The 17566-nt window shown below is 37.7% G+C and overlaps 1 protein-coding gene and 1 long non-coding RNA gene across 2 annotated transcripts in view; one reads left to right on the plus strand and one right to left on the minus strand.

The window, feature by feature from the left end:
• The window catches only part of HIF1A (hypoxia inducible factor 1 subunit alpha), a 41346-nt gene extending 24850 nt beyond the window's left edge, over positions 1–16496 (minus strand). The window contains exon 1 of the mRNA XM_008701176.2: positions 16135–16496. Within this exon, the coding sequence (XP_008699398.1) occupies positions 16135–16169 (35 nt within the window). The 5' untranslated portion in view covers positions 16170–16496. The remainder of the gene's footprint in view (positions 1–16134) is intronic.
• LOC121105229 overlaps positions 1–17566 on the plus strand; it is a 65088-nt gene that overhangs the window by 35844 nt on the left and 11678 nt on the right. The gene's annotated exons all lie outside the window — the stretch shown is intronic.

The raw sequence follows: 17566 nt of genomic DNA on the forward strand, positions 1-17566 counted from the left end.
AAGACGCTTAACGACTGCACCACCCAGGCACCCCTGATCCATCCTATTTCTAATAAAGTTTACATTAAAAAAAAAAAAAACCCTTAACTCTATTATTTAGCTGCTTTAAAAACTCTTTCTGGCCTTGAAGTTACAAGTTGTTTTCCACTCCAGTATTCCTACTACAGGACAGACCTTCTAAACTTAAATTCCATGATCTAAAGGATGTGGCATTTAAATTTACCTTTCCAAAAAGGTCTGTACCCATTTTTGTCTCTGCTAATTGATGAATGTGTTTATTTCCCCACACACTCTGCAGTAATATATATTATGGATCTTCTTTATCTTTTTAATTTTTGTCAAGCTGATAGGTGAAAATTGTGCATCTCACTGTTTAAACTGCCCTGCACTTCTTAAAGTTTCAGGCCAGAGGAAATTTCCATGTTCTTCAGTTGGCATTTTGGCCTGCAGCTTTAAATCCAAACTCCAAGGTACTTATACTATGTACACAGTGATATTCTAAACATTTCTCATCAATTAACTTATTTTTTATTATTATCACCATGTTACAGATAAGGAACCTGGTTAAATAACTTATCCAAGTTTACGGAATTAAATAAATGGTAGAGCCTATATTCAAACTCAAACCACTTAGCTCTAGAAACCATGCTGTTAACAGATTACGGTGCCTTTCAGAAACTCATTCTAATTACTAAGTATACATACATCGAGGCATTATAAAGTTCAAAATCTGTCTACTTTACATTTCAGAGACACAAAGGAGAGGCGTAGGGGTTAGCTTTGGAATTTAGGACTTGTAAAGCCATTTGGAGGGACTCACGGCCAGGCTCTTTCCTGGAGTCTAATTCAAAAGCACCTTATTATAATGGCAATGCTCTGGGCTCCACTGTCCACCAGCTGTTCAAAGCAACACAACCTTTAATGGATACTGCCAACCACTAAGGGAAGGGAACCAGAAGACAGTAGTTCAGTCTACCTCAATACTCCCACCAGACTTTAATTTGTACAGAGGACCTATTCAAACATCTCAGCTCACTACTGTTGGTGTTTTATTTGTTCAACATCTGGATCCCCAAAGTAAAACCAATCTGCATGCTCACTTCAGACCTGACTAGGCATAAGCCAACTGCCAAGATAGGGAATCACACAAAGTACCATAAGAGAAAAGATAAAGAGAATTTCCCCTTCTAACATTTACTGAGCACTTATATGTCAGGCATTGTGTTAAACACTTTCATATAACTATATGAACTTAACTATAACTCTTTATAGAGAACAAAACACAAGATGGGAAGTGGCCTTCCTGAACCTCAGAATAACCTCCTACATTTAAGAAATAATTCATTAAATAAATATTTATTGAGCACCTAGAATGCACTGTGCCAGTTACAAGGAATGTAGTGATACACAGAAGAGCCCTCATGGAGCTTACACAGCCTCCCACGTAGTCTACTGTAGAAATAGTTACCTAATGCCATATTTTCAAATGCTGGTCTAGGTGCATCATAATTACTTACAGACATTCAACATTTCAAATTTCTGGGCCCTGTCTTTGTAAATTCTGATTCAGTAGATCTGAAGCAGGACCCAAAATTCTGGGTTTTTAAAAACTCCCAAGATGCATATGATATACAATGAGATTTGGGAACCACTGACTCAACTACTTCACTATTAACTCTGCGTTAATTATGCTCTCAAATTACTACCACAATCAACATCCCAAAATAAGAAATTGGATATTATGCCCTCCTCAAAATTCCACCAAATGTACACATGACAAAATCTATTTTCTAAGGAAACCCTCCCTTAGCTAGTTCCCTGTCCATCTCTTCATCCTCATTATTTCCTATATTCTTTGGCCACACTGCAGTTACTCAAAAGCATAGTATTTCATTCTTTCTGGCTCATTCTCTCTCTGCCCAAAGTACCCTTTCCAATAAGTGGCCTGCTATATTTATGTAAGAAACTTTCAACATTCAACTCCAGCATTACTTTGTTTCTGTCTTCCAAAACTGTTCCTCTCCCCTAGATCTCACCATTCTGGTTATTTTGCTATATACACATGACCCTTGAACAATACAGATCTGAAATGTGTGGGTCCACTTATACATGGAATTTTTTGACAAATACAATACAGTACTGTAAATGTTATTTTCTCTTCTTTAGATTTTCTTAATACCATTTTCTTTTCTCTAGCTTACTTTATTATAAGATTACAGTATATAAAACATATACAAAATATGTGTTAGTAGTTACCGGTAAGGCTTCCAGTCAATAGTAGGCTATTAGAAGTGAAGTTTTTTGAGGAAGGCTATTTGTAGTTACATATTTGGGGAAGTCAAAACTTATACATGGATTTTTGACTGTGCAGGGAGTCAGAGCCCCTAACCACTTGCACTGTTCTAAGGGTCAACTGTATGTATCTTCTAAAATTCTTCAAACTTCTTGGAGGCAGAAAACTGCCTCATTCATCTTTGTATTTTTTTTTTTTAATTTTTGAAAAAGATTTTGTTTATTCATTTGAGAGAAAGAGAGTGAGTGAGCACGAGCAGGGGAGAAGGACAGAGGGAGAGAAAGAAGCAGGCTCGATCCCAGGTCCCCACGATCATGACCTGAGCCGAAGGCAGACACTTAACCGACTGAGCCACCCAGGTACCCTTCATCTTTGTATTCTTAATAGAGATGTGCATAAGTTCTACTCGGCTTTACTATTTGGCCTTAATCTTCTATTTGACTTTGACTTAAGCCCATTGAAGGTTGACTGCCCCTTCAACATTTTTTTAAGATGCCTGAATTTGTGCTTCATCACTACAGACTGTGATCATAATTGAACAGCACAATATCAGTACTATAAACAAGGCATACTATTTTCATTTACTGTGATTACCTGGATATGCACTTTCAAATATAAGTAAGCATTTAGTAAGCATCTAATAAGCATACTAGATGTAAGTTAGAAAAAAGCTACTGGGGGCGCCTGGGTGGCTCAGTCGTTAAGCGTCTGCCTTTGGCTCAGGGCGTGATCCTGGCGTTCTGGGATTGAGCCCCACATCAGGCTCCTCTCCTCGGAGCCTGCTTCTTCCTCTCCCACTCCCCCTGCTTGTCTCTCTCTCTCACTGGCTATCTCTGTGTCAAATAAATTAAAAAAAAAAAGAAAGAAAGAAAGAAAAAAGCTACTGATTAAAAAAAAAAATCACCAAGCACTCGAACAGTGAAATGGCACCAATACTATCACCAAGGAGAACAGATGAGATCTGGAAGCACAGGGAGAAAGCAGAGAAACTATGATACCAATTTATTGAAAAGAGGTGAAAGGTTTAAGATTATTTCCCCTTATCACTCTGATCTATATTCTAATGTCATTTACTTTTTTGTCCTAAGTCAGTGTGGGCAGGAAAATGCATGAGTTGTAGTTAAAGCAGTTGACCAATTAAATCAATACCTTTATAATTATGTCTCATAGCCCAGCGAAACAGAAGACTTGACTCTGTTTTCTACGATCTTTTTCAAGAAAGTGCTTAATTTTCATCCTAAGACATGCAAGTTCTCATTAGGTTGATTTCTAATCCTACTGGCTTTTTACAAGGGGAGGTTACCCTGAGACAAGTATATTTATTACAGACCATGTTACTATTCCCATGGAGTTTATATTCTAGGACAAATATATCTTTATGTTTCTTGTCTTTATTCGATAGTAGTTACTAGGGTCAATCCCTAATGACAAAACATTAGCCCTAGGAATAATCTTTCCATAAAATCAAATAACAAAACTTTGACAGACAAGGCAAAATCTATGAAAATTAATCTGTGCTTAGAGAAGATGTTATAATATAGCATTATGTGAAAATAGGTTATACAACAAAATTTGAGCATGAATCCATTTATTAATACACGTGTATATATGTAAATAAATGTGTATATATGTACACATATACAAATGTAACTTATAAGTGCACAGATAAAACCAGAAAGATACAATATACAGTTAGCAAAATTTACAAATATTAATAGCAGTTTCAAGATAGCAGGATCACAGAATATTTTATACTTTAAAAAAAATTCATCAGTGAACTGATACTATAATGCACCTGCATTTGTCAGAAAAATCCAAAAGAAGAAGTCATCCTACTTTTAAACTTGTTTTACAGTAAGATTAATTAGAAATGAGTTAAATGTTTTGTTCATTTTGGGAATGAAGCAGGAACAATCATATTTCTTTCCAGGAAGTGGAAAGGAGACACCGAGTAAGCAGTATAATTCAGTATTTTAAGTTTCTCATTCTAATTATTGGCTTTTGAAAATTTAGCATTTCATAGTTAATTTGAAATTCCAAAATCACCTGAAATGTTTTCTAAAGAAAAATATTCAGAATATATGTACTTATTTTATTTTTGAAAGCAACTTAAATTTCTTCGTTTAGGTGTTTACTATTTTACTAGCTTGGCAATATCTTGCAAATATCCACAATTAGAGAAAAGATGGATTATTCCACTTCCAATAACCTCACGAATTAAATACTCCACTTTCTAATGCTGCGGTAAAATAAGGAAGAAATAATCACTGTTTTAAATTCAGGGTACATTCTGAAAATAAAATCTATATCACATCTGAGGCAGCATTACATGGAAATGTTCTATTTATACATTAAATTTATTAATCAGCTAACAGATTTATAATTTATTGGCAATATTGTGTATTAAAATTCTGCCTGTAGAAAGAATATGCTTTTGTTTTTAGATTATTAACTAGTGATTTAAATAAATTCTCTCCTGGTTCAGAATTGGTATTGAGCCTCTCAAAAAAATCTTTGATCCCCTAATATATATAAAGTAGTAGATAAATAATACCAAAAATGTGTATGTGAAGCTGTTACTCTAAGATGGAGGTTCTCTAATTTTAGCTTGTACCACAGTCACCTGGGGGTATTCTGCAAACTGATTACTGGGCCTTACCCAGAGTTTCTGATTCAGGAGGGCTGGATGGGGCCTGAGAATCTCCATGTCTAACAAGTCAGCAGGGAAGTACCAATGATGCCGGTCTAGAGAACACTTTGAGCCCCTCTAATCTAAGAAAATACTTCATGTGTCTTTCAAAAATACCCAGAGGAGTAAAAGACTGTTCAACACCCAAAAATGGTTAAATACTTTCTCTTAAAAAATCTGCCCAAATGCTTTACATACACAGGAAACATGTCCAACCTCTTAGACATTAACACTGCCACATACTTAGGAACACAAAAACTACAAAATACACTAAGGACTTTGATAGATTAGTCATGGGTTGACCTGTGGTATACATCACAATCACCAGTGGAATTTTTCCCTAGATATCTGTGCCCAAATCCCAACCCTGGAAATTCAAATGGTAGACTTGGCATGTCCCTTTAAAAAACAATCTCCCAGATGATTCTGATTAGCACCCTTAGCTATTTAAGGTTTGTACTTCACCTATGGGTGCTTGTAAAGTTTACAAATTCCTACACTTGACCTTAGCCAAAAGGCCAAGAAATGGTAAGTTTACAAATTCCTCAGTCTCATCCCCAAATTACCAAATCAGAATCTCTGGGGGTGGGTACCTGGAAATCCTTATATTAACTAAACAGCCAGGTGATTCTTAAGCCACAAAAGTTTGAGAACCATTAGCAGGTCTTATAACAGAGATTAAACAAGCTAGCCAGCAAATTCTGAAAAATAAGAAAAATTTATTTTTAACTGCAACTACATATACATACTGTGACAACTATGTTTATCCGGCAGAATACTGCACTGAGTGGTTTGGGTGATACTGTATAGAACAACTTCTGGGAATAAGAAGCTAGAGGTACAAAAAAAAAAAAAGAAGCTAGAGGTACAACTCAATGACAAGCAAGTAATGAAGTCTGTGCTTAATAAAACAGAAGAGCATAATCAGGCTTCAAAGATGACCAAATGAAAAATGTAATAACTGTAGAATGATTTTTTTCAAGTCTTTGAAACAATTTTTAAAAATCACTTTAAATCTCTTTATGATTGCCACAAACATAAAAGGGGTTGAAAATAACTGTCCACGAATAACAGCTATGCGTTAGTGGCTTTCCCCACACCACCTACTCTATCACTCTTCTCCCTTTGCCCTCTCAGCTTGTAAATACTTTTGTTTTCCTTATTTTATGCTTTCTGATAGTAACAGAACTGAAACTGGAACTTAAAGAAGATCAGTGACACTACGTGTGTGGATGTGTGTATTCAGAAGAACATGTCCTTAATTATTTGCTTACATATAACAGAAGATATGTAAGTTCTAATAAGTACTTAAACAATAGAAAAAATTCACATGTATTAGAATAAAAGTATACACACAGATATCACACAGCTGAAGATTTTTCCTATTTAGTTCTAAACCCTGACCATAATGGAGAATCTGTAAACAATGACAAATGAGAAGTTCTCCTAAGCAAATGTCTTGGTCCTTCACCTATACTAATCCAACCTATCCAATGTTAGCCAATAAATTTTCCCAACTAACCTTCTGCTCCCTATTTCCTTGTATATAAAAAGGGAATGAGTAACACTATGAATAAGTGGCAGGTCTCAGATTCCACCTGAGACTAAAGCCCCCATATAGCCTATCCCTTTCCACAAACCAAATGCTCAATAATTTTTAAATCAAAACACTATAAAGAAATTTAGGGATGTTTTTACTTAGGAACTGAAATAACTACCTTCACGTATTTGAAAAGGATGTTGTATGGAAGGCAAATTAGGTGATTTGCTCAACTGCAGAGAGTAATACATGGGAGTTAAAAGATAGCAAGGGTTTTGCTCAGAATTAAAGCAGTGTAGAGGGGCGCCTGGGTGGCTCAGTCGTTAAGTGTCTGCCTTCAGCTCAGGTCATGATCCCAGGGTCCTGGGATGGAGCCCCGCATCGGGCTCCCTACTCAGTGGGAAGCCTGGTTCTCCCTCTCCCGCTCTGCCTGCTTATGTTCCCTCTCTCACTGTATCTCTGTCAAATAAATAAAATTTTTAGGAAAAAAAAAAAAAGCAGTGTTGAAGGTAAACTTTAAGAATTTTTAAACCATGTTCTCATTCTGATGGCAATGTAAGAAAAAAAAAGCATATTCTGGATCATCTAAATGATCCCTACATAGGTCTATATTCTTGCTACAAGCCTTCTGTGTTTGAGGTTACATTTGTTTAGGATCAAATTGGTACCAAATTGATCACTAAAGGGAACAGTTATATTTTTTTTATGTGCACACTCAGAATGAGGTTAGTAGGTACATCTTAAAGGTTCACAGGGATTATTTTGATCCAAAAGAGATCTAAACATTAGAGAGTGTTAAGCAATACGAGAACAAAAAACTTTCTAACATTTCAAGCTGCCAAAAATTATGAATAGACTATTTTGTGAGAGTGTTTTTGTGTGTGTCTAAGAAAATTCTCAAAGCAGACTGGCTAACTTAGTAAACACAATTTAGAGGATGCCACTGTGGTAACTGATGTTAATAACAAAACTTAAATCCTAAAGTCTTTATTTTTCAAGAATCTCAAACTTGAAATCACTAAAAAATGAAAGATGTAATACATAATGAATGTTATCAATTAACAACAAAAACTAAACACTCAACTGTGGCCTGAGCCATCACAATTCAATGCTCTGCTTGACAAATTAGATGCACAAATATCTAAATAAATGAATATACAATAACCTGTTACAGGCCATAGTGGTTAGGTGCTAGAGTAATGGTCTTGGGTTGAAACAAGTTTTTGAACCATCAAAATAAATCCATTTGTTCATGTTACCCAAGAAAAATACCCCTTCCTCCATTCACGATGAAGACTTCGATTACTGGTTTGACATATAATCCATTTAAACATTTAGCTATGTTATCTGCAAAGGCAAGGATTTTCCAAGAAGTTTCCAACTCTCCTCTGCAAACAGGTTAAAAGACATTTAATGAATTCCTGACACCAAAAGAGCATGGAAAAGTAGGCTTTCTTAATTTGCCATCTCCAATAGCCAAATAAAGAGCCTTCAGAATTTTTCTCCTTTATCATTATCACTATGGAAATTGAAAAATGATATTTTAAAATAGCATGTCTATAAAAAAAAAAAACCCAGCAAGTATCTTCATTTAATTTGCAAAGGCCTGACATTCATTGGGGGAAAAAAAAACCCAAAATAGAGGAAAAACATCACTAATATTCTACCGCTATTATATAGGTTCACTGATGTTGTGGCCCAAAGGACATCATCCTTTGTCAGATTGTCCCAAAGAAGGCTAGAATGATTCTCAATAATATGAGACTTCAAGAGAGTGAAACTCTTCTGAAAAAAAACAATTATAAAAATGAATCTAACGATAGTTTCTAGTTTATTATAAGTCCTTTCTTTGTGCCAAGAACTCTTCTGAGTGTTTCACATGGGTTAATATCTCTTCTAGCCTCACAACAATCCTATAAGGTAAATATTCTTATCATCCTAATTTATAGTTGAGGAAAGTATGACCTAGAGAGATAAAGCAACTTGTACAAGATGACATAGCTAGTAAGTGGCAAAGAAAGCAGCCAACCTCTAGAGCCCAAGTTCTTAGCCATTAGTCATTACTATCTCTTTCTTAAGGAAATGAAATGAAAACCCTAATCCATAGTAGAAGAGACTCTAAGCTTTCCAAAAGGCACAGCAAGTATAGTCGCAGAACAATTATGACTGGTAAAAAACTGTAGAATCTGAATTTAGATGATTTTCAACAAATACCTATAACCCATTCATTACAACAGCAGCAATGATCAGAGTCTAGATAAGGAGATAATTAATAATCTACATCAGGACAATCAAATATTTTACAATAAGACATTTGACTCATGTAATCAGGGAACCCCACTGACATGGTTAAAAATGAGTAGTCCAAGCAAGGCAAACTGGCATTCATCCAGGAGACTGATATATGGATACTAGAAATGAGAGGGAGTTTCATTTTTTTTTTTTTTTAAATACAAACTGTATGAATGTAGGCATGTGAATGCTAGGCGCCATCTTGCATACCATACAGATACCCTGTCAGTGGCAGAATGAGGCCAACATTCAAGTAGAACAAAGGCATATAAACAAAGTCATATTCAAGAGAAAGTCAAGAATTACACTATGAGGGGGCGCCTGGGTGGCACAGCGGTTAAGCGTCTGCCTTCGGCTCAGGGCGTGATCCCGGAGTTGTGGGATCGAGCCCCACATCAGACTCCTCTGCTATGAGCCTGCTTCTTCCTCTCCCACTCCCCCTGCTTGTGTTCCCTCTCTCGCTGGCTGTCTCTATCTCTGTCGAATAAATAAATAAAATCTTAAAAAAAAAAAAAAAGAATTACACTATGAGGACACCACTTGAGACTCTGGATTTAACTGTTCTTCCAACCAAAACTAGATTGTGTAAGCCAATAACTACCTTTTCCCCTTAAACTAGCTTGAGTTGTGTTTCATCACTGCAATAAAAAGAATCCCAATACACTTACAAACTCCAAGTATTTCATATTAAAAATTTTAAGGATGACCAAGTACAAGAAAGTGGCCCTCTCCAACACTGCTGGAGAATGTAAACTGGTTCAAACTTTCCTGCAGTTTAGAGCAGACTTAAGAAACATTTGCTAAAGATAAAACAAGGTAAAGATACTTTCCATACATTTACCTAGCTGATTTTCGGCAGCCATACATATATGACTCTTCTAGTAAACTTTTTTTTTTAACTCAGTGCTCTACATATATAGAATTGGCAGGCACTAACTTTTCACATACCTTAAAACAGGGCACTGGTTACTTTCAAGGCAAAGTGCATGTGACATAGCTGTATTTATTAACAAAATATTTTTCTAGCTTGGTTCTAATAGATACTATAAATATTTTTGAAATGACAAAAAAAATAAAATTCAAGATTCAAGAAAGTTCTAAAGTAGCCCAAGGCATTTCCAAGCATAAGAAAAATTCCTATGAAAAACAGGACATAAAAGACGAAAATAATGACTTCCAAAAAAACCTTTTAAAAACTTTAAAATCTTCTTTCTCTTTGTTCATTTTTTGTTTCATTTGTTCATTCAAATACTTATTAAGAACTCACTGTGTGCAAGCATTCTCTTTCACATCATAAGTTTCAAATTCAGTCTATTTGCGATGTTGCCCATTGAAATATGTTTCAATTTTATAACTGAAAAAAGGGGAGAGGGTCACTTTAGAGAAATTTGGTTAGCATCTTAATTTGTAAGATCTATAAGAATAGAAATACATCCCAACTCTTAAAGACTTAAAACCTTCTGCCTTTAAACCTTATGTTTAGTTTTACCATATTATTTTTCAAGTGGAAAAACATTCTCACAAACTATTAGGAAAAAAGCATTACAGGAAATGGTCACTAATGAGTGAAAACTGCAATATTAATTAGCAAACACTTAATTTGCCTAAATATATTGTGACTTTCAAAACAAGTAGGTGAAGAATCACAGTTATGTTCCATCACTAGATTTTTGTCCCATTTGCAAAACAAGAAACTTTGAAAATTACACTTTGAAATCATCTTTATGTTTAATATTATAACCAAATAAAATTTCAAAATGAAGAAACACTCATAAATGACAGTTGAAGTCACCAGAACTAAAAAGTAACATGTTGGAGACCATTTTCTTATGAAAATAAGTCATTTCAATTATTTCTAAAAACCTTTTAAAATAAGTTACCAATTAAGTGGGATTTTCAACAACAAAACAGTGATAGACCATTTTAATCAAGTATTTTTCTGAAAACGTACTGGCAGATCAAATCTTTCTAAGTCCCTAGAAAAACTTAATTCTCATTTTAGAGAAGCTTCACTTCTGTTAAAGCTTCCCTGGCAACTATTCTCTGTTGTTAACTTTTTAAGTTGGTTATTACACACAAACAAACCCTTAAAAACACAACCTCCTCAACATGTCCATTATCATAAAAACAGAAAATAACAAATGTTGGGGAGGATACGGAGTAATAGGAACCCCTGTGCACTACTGGTGGAAATGTAAAACGGTGCAGCCACTATGTAAAACAGTATGGCAGTTCCTCAGAAAAATCAAAAATAGAGTTACCATATGATCCAGCAACATACTTCTGGGGATATATCCAAAAGAACTGAAAACAAGATCTTAAAAGAGATATTTGTACACCCGTGTTCATAGCAGCAGCACTCATAATATCCAACAAGTGGAAGCAACCTAAGTGTCCACCGAAAGATGAATGGATGAACAAAATGTGGTATATATTATCCGTAAAAAAAGAAGGAAATTTTCACAGATGCCTACAACATGGATGAATCTTGAGGACATTATGCTAAGTGAAATAAACCAGTCACAAAAAGACAGAAACACGATTCCACATATATAAGATACTTAGTAGTCAAATTCATAGAAACAGAGTAGAATGATGGTTGTCAGGAACTGGGAGGGGGAAACTGGGAGACTTGTTTAATGGTTATAGTTTAAGTTTTACAAGGTAAAAAAATTCTGGTTACACAATATGAATATACTTAACACTCTTGAACTGTACACCTAGAAATGTTTAAGATGGGAATTTTTACATTATATGGGTTTTTTTTAACCACAATTTAAAAAAAAACCCCACAATCACTTCAAAAGCTATGGAAAAACAAGTCGTGAGGAAATCACTTAAATTTTCTTTTTATAAATTCAGATTTCATGTTTTACATTTTTCTGAAAGGGTCATGTCTGGCAAATGATACGGGTTTGATGGTTTTTATTGCAAAAAACATGAATTTTAATATAAAACTCAATACACATACAAAATAGTTAATTCTCTTTTTTAAAATATTTTATTTATTTTAGAGAGAGAGAGACGGGGAGAAGCGGAGGAAGAGGGAGAGAATCTCAAGTAGATTCCCGACCAGTGGAGGTGATGGGCTGGATCTCAGGACCCCAAGTTCATGACCTGAGCCGAAATCAAGAGTCAGATGCTTAATCGACTGACCCATCCAGGTGTATCCAAAATAGTTAATTCTTGATGCTCCAAGAAATAGAGATAGAATTATTTTTAAAATTCCAAGATCTAGTTACTTCAAAAATTCTTGCCAAACTCTTACCAAAAATACAGAGCAACATGACTGACTTCTCTTAGCTTCAATTTTTTTTTTCTAGCTCTGTAGTTAAGCAGAAAACATACATAACACATACACTACAAGTAGCAGAAGGCTGCCTAAAATCCACCAACTGGATAATTAGTTCCATCATTTGAGGAAAGAAAGAAAAGATAAGAAAAGAAAAGAAATGAAAGAGAAAGAAAGAAAGATACAAGATAAAAAAAGAATGTTCTTATGAATTAAAATCAATTTCTTAACAGAAAATGAATCCAACAACACATTTATATTATTTTCTCCTACTTTAGAAACACTTATGTTAACAATCTTAGGTAAGAATATTGTCTTTTAGGAAGTATCTAAATTTTAAAAATTATATTTTAAGAAGACACATCTATGAACAAACACAGTAATCTAACCAAATCTTTAACATCCACATACGGTAACAGTTTTTTTTTTCACCACCAAACATAATCAACTGTTATGAGTTCTTCAGAAAACATCAGTAGAGACTAATCTCCCTCAGCCTCCTACAGACCATTCTTAACATAGAATAATAGAATATAACCACAAAATCTTAACTTTGTGCCCACACAAAGATAATGGAAATCAGCAGGTAGAAAGATTGGACATTCCCCAAACTGCACAAAATGCTTTGTAGTGGACCACAGGAATGAACTATCACAGCACAAGGAAAAGAATGCACGAACATAGATTTCATACAAACCAAGCCTCAAAAATCAGACCAGCATACAGTGTGAAGCCTTGCCTTGAGACAGAAGCCGATAGTCTTATTTGAATTTGAGAATTCAAAAGCAAAGGATAGTTTTTCTATCATGTAGATTCACATACTTTACTGGGAGTATTTTATTAACTCATCAGGTTTAGCAAAGATAAGTATTTATAAAATTGTCTACTCTAAATTGTGGTGTCAAGACAAAAAACGTTTTAAGTTACTGCCACTCCTAAGACTGCAGTGCTTTGCACATACCTTGCTGAAATGAACTTTAAGAGTAGTGTATGTGTTTATCACTCCAATCTCCGAAATCCAGAGTAAATTCAAGCGGCCTATTTGGGGAGGAAACAGGGGCATAAGAAATTGTGAAGAAGGGGGCCTAGAGTAGGCAGAGAGCAGATGCTCAAGAAGAATAATTGATGCTAGATGCCAACATAACCCAGGGGTGTGCTGTTTTAGCTGGAAAAGAACCCCCACCCCGCTTTAAATCTGAATCCAGTGTTAGTCTTTTCATTTTTAGGAGATTTAGAAAACATGCACAAAGGTGGGGAGAAGAACTAACACAAGAAATATTTGGAAACACTTGCAAAAAAAGAATTTTTTTTAAGTGCTGTGGAAGTTCAAACTAGAACTTGAATAGGTAACGACTATTTTCAATTATAGTGTTACCAAGATTCCTAAACCAGACAGTGAACATTACCTCATTTAATATTCACAATAACCTCGGAGATGGTTGCTAATATCATCATCATTTCAAAAGGAAGAAATCGGCTCAGAAGCATTCAGTAACTTGCCCAAGCTCACAAAGCTAACAAGTAAAAAAAACTGGACTCTTAGTTTTAACTAAGAAGTGTCTGGGTCCAGATCCTATGCTCTCAACTACCAGGCATGTTCTTCTTCAAAAAAGAAGAAAATCGAAGCAAAATTATAACAAGAAAAAAGCTTACTAATAAATGAGAGAGCTTCTTGACTTTTAATGACCAAAAGTTAAAGATGTTAAGAAATGTCCATTCTCAGAAATTTTACTTTAATGATCCAATAACTGGTTTTGGATACTGGAGTCTGGCCTGAAACCTGAAAGAGAACAACGAACCTCTTAACCTTCCTTTGAAATCTAAAAATCTATATTAATGTGCTATTAAGTCCAGCCCCTACCTACTGCTAAGGAATCAACATGAAATTCCCTGTTAAACCCATTACAACCATACCCATCCTCTGTTCTAATTTCTTCCAATGCTTCAGTTTTTTATTTTCTTAGACCTTTAAAGACGACAAATTTGTCCCCCCAACCTGGGCTCTAGAGCACATTTAAAACAGAAAAACTATAAGTAGAAAATACCTTGCCCCGTAATCTCTCAGTTACCTTTTCAAAAAGTTTTCATATTATTAGTGAGAAAATTATAAAAACCGGACATTTTTAACAAATAGCATCTAAAAGTTGTTGAGTAGCCACTTATTAAGTGTTTAACTTTCCAGTTATAAGAACCTCTATATTAAGAAATATGAGCCAATCTGATCCAAGTTTGCTGAATTTTCAAATGGGAATATTTTGAAAATAACAGATGGGACTAAGCAAAACCTAAGAACTAGTTTAAAATTGGGAGTGATGCACAGCAACTAATTATTTCATTTATATTAAAGCTGCTTCTGTTATCCCAACTGATGAACTGCAAAGGAAAAATGAGTACAATATTGCATATAAAAAGGGACTGCATAACTTGATGCACAATATTAAGTATGATTCAGCATATAAGGACTGAAAACTGGCACTACACGGAGGTAATCTGCTTTACGTTTATAATCTAGCAGCCTCATCATTTCATCAAAAGCACTGTAATCACTTCTAAAAAATTAATTGCAATTAATTCCTTTCAACTCTTGGAATTAAGTCTAGACCTGTTTACTCACTTTTTGAATTTTAGAAGAGCTTTCTCTGGTGTACACAAACTGAGAATTTATCATTCCACTAAATAAGGACCAAAATGGTATCTACAAAATAGCAACAACACAAACAAGTTTATCTTCTGCTGATACTGATTAGGGAAGCTAATCTCTTTCAGAAGAGTGGAAGGACTTTCAGGAGTAAAGCCAGTCTACTACCCACAACTCTTACTACAAATCTCCAATTCCTTAAAATGATTTCCACAAAGGTTAAAATACCAAAACTGTACCAAATTGTGCAGGGGGGGGTGGTGGTGGTGGAATCACTCTTAATCCCACTGGTTTCACTTAAAATTCTTAATCCTATAATGTACTACCTAGACACAAATTTTAAAGTGTTTTAAAAACTTGCATTAAGTTCTAACATAAGATTACTTACGTCGGATATATATAGAAGGTTTTCTTTTAATATATTTCAATTTCATTAAGACAGTTCTAAAAATGTTAATGATACATTTCATTTGCTGCGATCACATACTTTTTTTTTCAATTTCACTAATATTGTTTGCCTAATTTCAGCCAGCCGCTACATTTTCACTAAGATACTTTTAAGAATGAATGAGGCACATATTAATTTATAACGTCTGGGCTCTCTTGACAGCTGATATAAACACAAGTATCCAATTCTGATGTTCTCTTTAAAATGTTACGATTTTCCCAAATTCCCGTTACTCTCTCAGTCTGGACAAGTTTTTCAAGGCGATTAAAACAAAACAAAACAAAACAAAACCTGCACGTGCAAACTAAAGTTAGCATCTTCAGGCCACCGCTACAAATCCCTAATGCACAAAGGCAAAGACCCCCGCCGCGGCTAGACAACCGCACAGCCAGATCGTATCCGACCACGCGAGCCCCTCGGTCGGAAACCCAGGGCCCCGAGCCCACTGGGAAGCCAGGACCAGCGTGCAGGGTCCGCCCCGGGCCGAGTTTTCAATGAAACCGGAGAGAATGGGGGCGGGAAGGAGCGGAAGCTAGGGTGCAAACGGCGGCGACCGAGCTACGGCTCGTTTCTCTTCCCGGGGTTTTCGGGCTAGGGGAAGTCCACCCGGATGGGGGTAGAGGGCAGGCCGGGTTTTCAAGGCGGGCTGGAGGGCGGTGTGAGGCCCAGGCGGCAGGGAGGCGAGGGCTAGCAGGGCTAGCAGGGCTCAGCCCCCAGTCCCTGAAAGCACTTTCGATGCGTCTCCCACCCCCCACGACAAGATGGCGACGTGGGCAACGGGGGAGCCCGGCCGGCGAGGCTGGGGGAGAGGGGAGAAGAGAAGAGGCAGAAACAAAAAGGTGCCCCCCCCCCCACTCCGGAACGCTGAGGCCGGCCCGCGAGCCAGTGGTGGCGGGCGGGGGCACCGGCGGAGAACGCGGCTGGCAGAGGAAATGGGCTTACTTTTTCTTGTCGTTCGCGCCGCCGGCGCCCTCCATGGCGAATCGGTCCCCTTGAAGCCTTCACGGCCGGCCGCCCCCAGGCTCGCTCCGGCCTAATCGCTGGCTCCCTCCACAAGCGAGGAGAGAAGTGGAAGCACGTCCAGAGGTGGGAGGTGCAAGGCGCGAAACCCCTCGTAAAACGCAGGGAGGAGGAGCAGGCGGCAATCGCAAGGGTTCAGGTCCAGCTCCGAAGAGCCTCCCCTCGGGCTGCTTGTCAAGGCCCGGCCCAACGCACTGACCGAAGCAGCGGCGAGGCCGATCTTCCCGTCTCCTCAGACGAGGTGGTTCTGTGCACTGAGGAGCTGAGGCAGCGGCAGGGGGCGGGCAAGGGCGGAGGCGCGCTCGGCGACGCGCAGGGGATGGGCGGGGGGAGAGGAGAGTGTCGGGGGCGCGCCCGCCCGCGTATCCCGGCTCGCGCTCACGCAAGCCCGCCTCACCTGAGGGGGAGGCGGGTTCCCTGAGAGCCAATGGCGAGGGACGCAGGCGGCCAGTCCCACCCCAGCCCACGTCTGTCTCAGCCAATCAGGAGGCGGTCAGCTGAGGCACAGCTGGGACGCGCTGCCGCGCTCACGTGCTCGTCTGTGTGCAGCTGTGGAGGAAAGAGAAAGGAGGTGGGGTGCGGCCAACCTGGGTCTGGGGACTCTCTGCCTTCTCCTAGGGAAAGCAGCGGCTGGCTTTGGGAGGCGCTGCTGAGAAGGGATTTCGGGTTTTGGGTCTCAAGCCTGCATCACATTTCCTGCTCCCGGTGCAGCAAGTCTCCCGCTCTCTTTCTCTTCTATGGCTGTGTTGTGCAGGGTTGCCGCCAGTTCCGTTGAGTTCCAGTTCAACGAAACAGACTTTTCGCGTCGTGGCAGAAAACCCTTTCGATCCGTTGCTTAGATGTGTTACAATGGAAAAACAGGTTATCCAACCACGGGCCATGTCACCGACCGCACTCTGCCGTAGAACACATGGGTACTCTCCTTGTCCACCAAGTTTTTCTGTGATGACGTTTGATTACTGAATAAATGCAAATAAAATTATAAAGCAAACAAACTCCTCATGCTGTAAACTTCTCAAGGGACGTAAAGGTAGCAGGGAAATCTTAAAATCTGAAATTACTTTAGCATTTACAAATAGGTGTGAGTGGCTTTAATAAAGGAGCATAAACCAAAATTTCAAGGAAAGAGGAGGAAAATGGCTTTAGGTAGACTTTCATTTTACTTTCTTGTTGTTTGTACAAGAGCCAAAAATAATCTTAGACTGGGAAAAAGGGAAGACGATCCTTAGTTTGAGACTCATCACCTTTAATTCACTGTGTAGACTGAAAAGAGGAAAGATTCTCCAAACCCACCACCCAGACTTGGGCAGGGAGGAGACGGCCGAACCAGAGTTAACCCGATATGGTGGCGGCC

Source organism: Ursus maritimus, unplaced genomic scaffold (genome assembly GCF_017311325.1).
Source record: "Ursus maritimus isolate PB19 unplaced genomic scaffold, ASM1731132v1 scaffold_25, whole genome shotgun sequence".
In the NCBI taxonomy this organism is placed as follows: Eukaryota; Metazoa; Chordata; class Mammalia; order Carnivora; family Ursidae; genus Ursus; species Ursus maritimus.